The 4,630-nt window shown below is 57.1% G+C and overlaps 1 protein-coding gene across 1 annotated transcript in view; it reads left to right on the top strand.

Annotated features, from left to right (window-relative positions):
• Positions 1-492: 492 nt before the first annotated feature.
• The window catches only part of LOC130281893 (collagen alpha-2(I) chain-like), a 5,533-nt gene continuing 1,395 nt past the window's right edge, over positions 493-4,630 (top strand). The window contains exon 1 of the mRNA XM_056529622.1: positions 493-1,591. Within this exon, the coding sequence (XP_056385597.1) occupies positions 517-1,591 (1,075 nt within the window). The 5' untranslated portion in view covers positions 493-516. The remainder of the gene's footprint in view (positions 1,592-4,630) is intronic.

Raw genomic sequence — 4,630 nt, 5'->3', positions numbered from 1 at the left:
TCACTACATAAAAACATGTTTTCTTTCCAATGTGGCTACTTCACCAGACAGATATTCTCTTCAGAAGTCTGGGAAAGCTGGGTGTCAGGCAGTACACATAAAGCTGGGGAAGTACTGTGAGCCCTGCACTGTGTCACCTAGCTTCTCCAGTCTCCTGAAGAGAGCCCCCATACACCCATATAGTGCCCCACACAGGGAATACACTAATACATACACATTACAAAGATACTGGGAGCAAACGGAGCGGGGGAACCCCTGGCGTAGTGGCGTCTTGACGGGGGTTTTAGTGGCCCTTCCAGATGTTAGTAAGGGTTAATGGGGTTAGAGGTATACTTCAAGAGAATGGGGGTTAAAGGGTTAAATGGCTGCTGCTCCTTTAAGGGACAGTAGCAGGTGGCTCGATAGTGGGGTGAAAGAGAGGTCATCTGGAGGGGAGGGGGAGGAGTGTATATAGGGGGGTGCCCCAGGGGGGGAGGGTACTCACCAGTCGGCGTGTAGAAGCGAGAAGAAGGTGCCATGTCGTCCCTGGATGATCTTTTCACCCACCTCCGGGCTGCTGCAGCGTCTCATGGGGATGCTTGGGTGCAGGAACAGGTGCGGGGGGTCCTGGGGATCGGGAGTGGGGTGCAGGCTGACCCCCTCCCTGGCTTGCGGCGCGGGTCCCGTAGATCCAGGGCTCCGGAGCGTCTGAGTCCTGAGCCCACTCCCCGTAGCAGGCGGCGGTGCCTGAGCCCTGTGCGGTCTTCCCGGGAGATGGCAGGTACAGTGTGCGGGGGCACTTCCAGTGCGGCTTCCCGGGGGACAGTGTCAGGGCGTAGGGCAGAGGATGCAGGAGGGGGGGCAGCTGCTGGTCCCTCCGCTCCTTCCCCACTGTGCGGCCCGGGTGGTGGTGCGGCCGTCCCTGAGGTGGGGGTGTCAGGTCGGAGATCGTCGAGGAAGGGCACCAGGAGTGAACGGGGGACGGCCGGAGCTGCCGGTCCCCCTGTGATGGCGGCTGCGGTCTCTTCATCTGCCCGACGTGAGGCCCGGCAGAGTGGAGGAGGGGAGGCAGGGCCGGCCCTGTCCAGTGCAGGGTCGGGCTCTAGGCAGCGTTCTGGGGCCAGGTCTGCAGAGGAGAGGAGGCCCGGAGGCAGCAGGGACACGGCTGGCTCACCTTCTCTGAGTGCAGCCCAACAGCGTACAGCACAGCAGCAGAGCTCCGGGAGTGCAGGGGAGGCCAGAGCTCGGAGATCTTCTGTCAGCGTCTCTCTGCCTGTGAGGGAAGATGGGCTGGCTGGAGGTCGGCAGGATCCAGAGTGCTACAGTGAGAGGGCGCCACCTGGTGGTAGGAGTCGGCATGGCAGGTCTGGAACTGCAGTTGGGGAATATTCTCCTTCTGATTCTTCCCTTTCTGATTGTGCTGCAGATGCTGAAGAGGAGCTGGCGAATCCGGAAAGGAGGGCGGCCGGTGAGGCGGTCATTCTTCGGCGGGAGCCTGGAGCGGATTTGGCGGGACCTTCAACAGCGCTGGATGACAGGAGTGCGGCCGGCGGTTCCAGGGAGCGGACGCCCAGGCCTGCGGCTGCTGGGGCATCGGCTTCGGGTCAGCCTGGTGAGTCCTCTGGGGATTTGGGGTTGGGGCCTGTTCCTTTGAATGTGACGGGGGATGGGGGGTTGCGGGTTTTGCTTTCACAGTTAATGAGTGTTTTGTCTGGGCGTCCTGGGGGTACGGCTGTGGGGGCGTCCCCGATTCCTGTGTGGGTTGCTCCGGCGGCGGGAGTACAGGTTGAGGCGCCGGCGGGGGGCGGGTCGGTGGTGGCATCAGCCGTGGGTGGAGGTGCTGTGGGAGCTGCAGCGGTCGCTAAGGCAGCGGCGGAGGATGTCCGTATGGCGGACTCCGCGAAAGGGGAAGTGTATGTCTGTTTTGAGGGGCCCCTGGGGGCTCACTTGAAACCGGAAGTGAAGGAGAAGATCTGGAAGGACGAATATGTCGAGATCTTCTCCTTGCTTCCGTTGGAAAAATTTAATTTAGATAGGAAGAAGCCGGAGGAGAGTAAGAAGGAGGAGGAGGAGAAACGGCGGTATCGGCTGATACCTCGCACGTTTACTAATTGGATGCAGGCCTTTTCTATCCTGGCGAGTGTTATTGGGGAGAAGGCACCAGAACATTGTTCGGCGCTTTTTTGTTATTTTGATTCTATTGGTGAGGCGTACCGGGTGTATGGGGGAGTGGCGTGGCTGCGTTATGACGAGCATTTTCGTCAGCGCAAGGCGGTCCGGGCTTCCTTGAGGTGGGATCATAAGGACATAAGTTTATGGATGCGACTTATGGCCGCCCCTCGTGGGGGGTCTCAGCCCTTTCAGGGGGCGGCCGGCGGTTTCTCAGCGGCCGGACAGTCGGCCGGTTCGCGTCGGGGCTGCTGTTGGCAGTATAATGAAGGGCATTGCCGCTTCCTCTCAGATTGTAAATTTAAGCATGAATGTTCGGGGTGTGGGGGGGCTCACAGTTTCTCCCGATATTTTAAGCGTGGGAAAGGAAAGGGAGCTGAGGCTTCAGCGTCCCGGGGCGACTCCAGTGAGGGTGGACGTGATGCGGCCGTTTTTAAGACAGTACCCAAATAGGTCGGCGGCGGTTTTGTTGGAGGAGGGTTTTAGTTTGGGTTTTGTGATTCCCAGTTCGGCAGTTGCGCAGGGGGTTGGGGGGCGCAATTTGGTTTCGGCTTATGGTCATCCTCAGGTGGTCACGGCTAAGCTGCAAAGTGAGGTGGCATTGGGCAGGATGGCGGGTCCTTTTCCGGACCCGCCATTGGCGGATTTGGTGGTTTCACCGCTAGGCCTGGTTCCTAAAAAGGAGCCGGGCAAGTTCAGATTGATACATCATTTGTCTTACCCGGCTGGGGCTTCGGTTAATGATGGGATTGAGGAGGGTGTGTGTGCGGTGACATATACCTCTTTTGATGCAGCGGTGCGGTGGGTTCGGAAGTTTGGACAAGGGGCATTACTGGCCAAGACGGATGTGGAATCGGCGTTCCGTTTGTTGCCGGTCCATCCGGGTAGTTTTCATTTATTAGGAATTCGTTGGGAGGGTCAGTATTTTGTTGATTGTTGTTTACCAATGGGCTGTTCGATTTCATGTGCGTATTTTGAGGCTTTTAGTTGTTTTTTGGAATGGGTGGTGCGGCAGGAGGCCGGCTGGTCCTCTGTGCTGCATTACCTTGACGACTTTCTTTTTTTGGGGCCCAGGGGCTCTCGGATTTGTTCGGTGTTGTTGCATACTATGGAGGCGGTAGCGCAGCGTTTTGGGGTCCCGTTAGCTCCTGATAAGACGGAGGGACCGTCCACGGTAGTGAAGTTTTTAGGTATAGTGATTGATTCGGATCGTATGGAGTGTCGCTTGCCGGAGGATAAGTTGGCGGATTTGAGGCAGTGTGTGCAGCAGTGTCGGCGTTGTAAGAGGGCACCTTTGAAGGAGGTCCAGTCGTTGTTGGGGAAATTGAATTTTGCCTGTAGGATTTTACCTATGGGTAGGGTTTTTTGTAGACGTTTGTCCTTGGCCACGGCGGGGGTGACGGTTCCGCATCACTATGTTAGGTTGTCTGGGGAGGTGCGTGCAGACTTGGAAGTGTGGGATTCCTTTTTGTCGGTTTACAACGGCAGGTCCATGTGGATGGCGGAGGTGGTTGATGATGCTGAGTTGGAATTGTTTACCGATGCATCGGGTTCGGTAGGTTATGGGGCATTTTTTCAGGGGGAGTGGAGTGCGGCGGGGTGGCCGGATTCTTGGCGTGCGGCGGGTTTGGTGGCTAATCTAGTTGTGTTGGAGCTGTTTCCTATTGTGGTGGCAACGGAAATTTGGGGGGTTCGGCTGAGGTATAGGAGGGTCCGTTTTCGTTGTGACAATATGGGGGTGGTCCATGCGATTAATAATCAGACTTCTAGTTCTCCGCCGGTTTTGCGCTTGCTTCGTCATTTGGTTCTGCGGGGATTGTTGTTGAATGCGCAGTTTGTTGCTGTACATGTTCCAGGTGTTGTCAACTCTGTCGCTGATTCTCTTTCTCGTTCACAGTGGGACAGGTTTCGCGTGCTGGCACCGGAGGCGGAGCGGTGCGGGATCCCTTGCCCCGATTGGCTGTGGAGCGTGGTTTGGGAGCGGCGGCGCAGTTGATTCAGAGGTCACTGAGTGCTCGCACTTGGTCTGCGTATTCGAAGGTTTGGGGTGAATGGGAGGTGTTACTGGAGTGGGTGGGTGTGTGTGCTGGTACTGAGGACTGGGTGACTGTGGTGCTGTATTTTGTGGGGATGCAGTGTCTGTTTCGGGTGTGTCACGCCGTATGTCAGCTCTGGCGTTTTGGTTTTTGGTGCGGGGCCTGGGGGATGCCACTAAGCATTTTTTAGTGCGTCGCGCCCTTATGGGATACCGTAGGGGGGGTACGCAGCCGGATAGGCGTCGCCCGGTTTCTTTTGATTTGTTGGGTTTCCTGGTGGAACGGGTGGAGTGTGAATGCACGGATGCTTACGAGGTGCTGTTGTTTCGGGTGGCGTTTGTGTTGGCCTTTTTTGGGGCCTTTCGAATTTCGGAACTGGTTGCTCAGAGTAGATCGGTGGTTGGGGGTTTGTTGTATGGGGATGTGATTTTGCAGGCGGAGGGGGT

This window comes from Hyla sarda, chromosome 7 (genome assembly GCF_029499605.1).
Source record: "Hyla sarda isolate aHylSar1 chromosome 7, aHylSar1.hap1, whole genome shotgun sequence".
Lineage (NCBI taxonomy): Eukaryota > Metazoa > Chordata > Amphibia > Anura > Hylidae > Hyla > Hyla sarda.
Note: the sequence above shows the minus strand (reverse complement) of the source record. Positions and strands in the feature narration are given on the sequence as shown.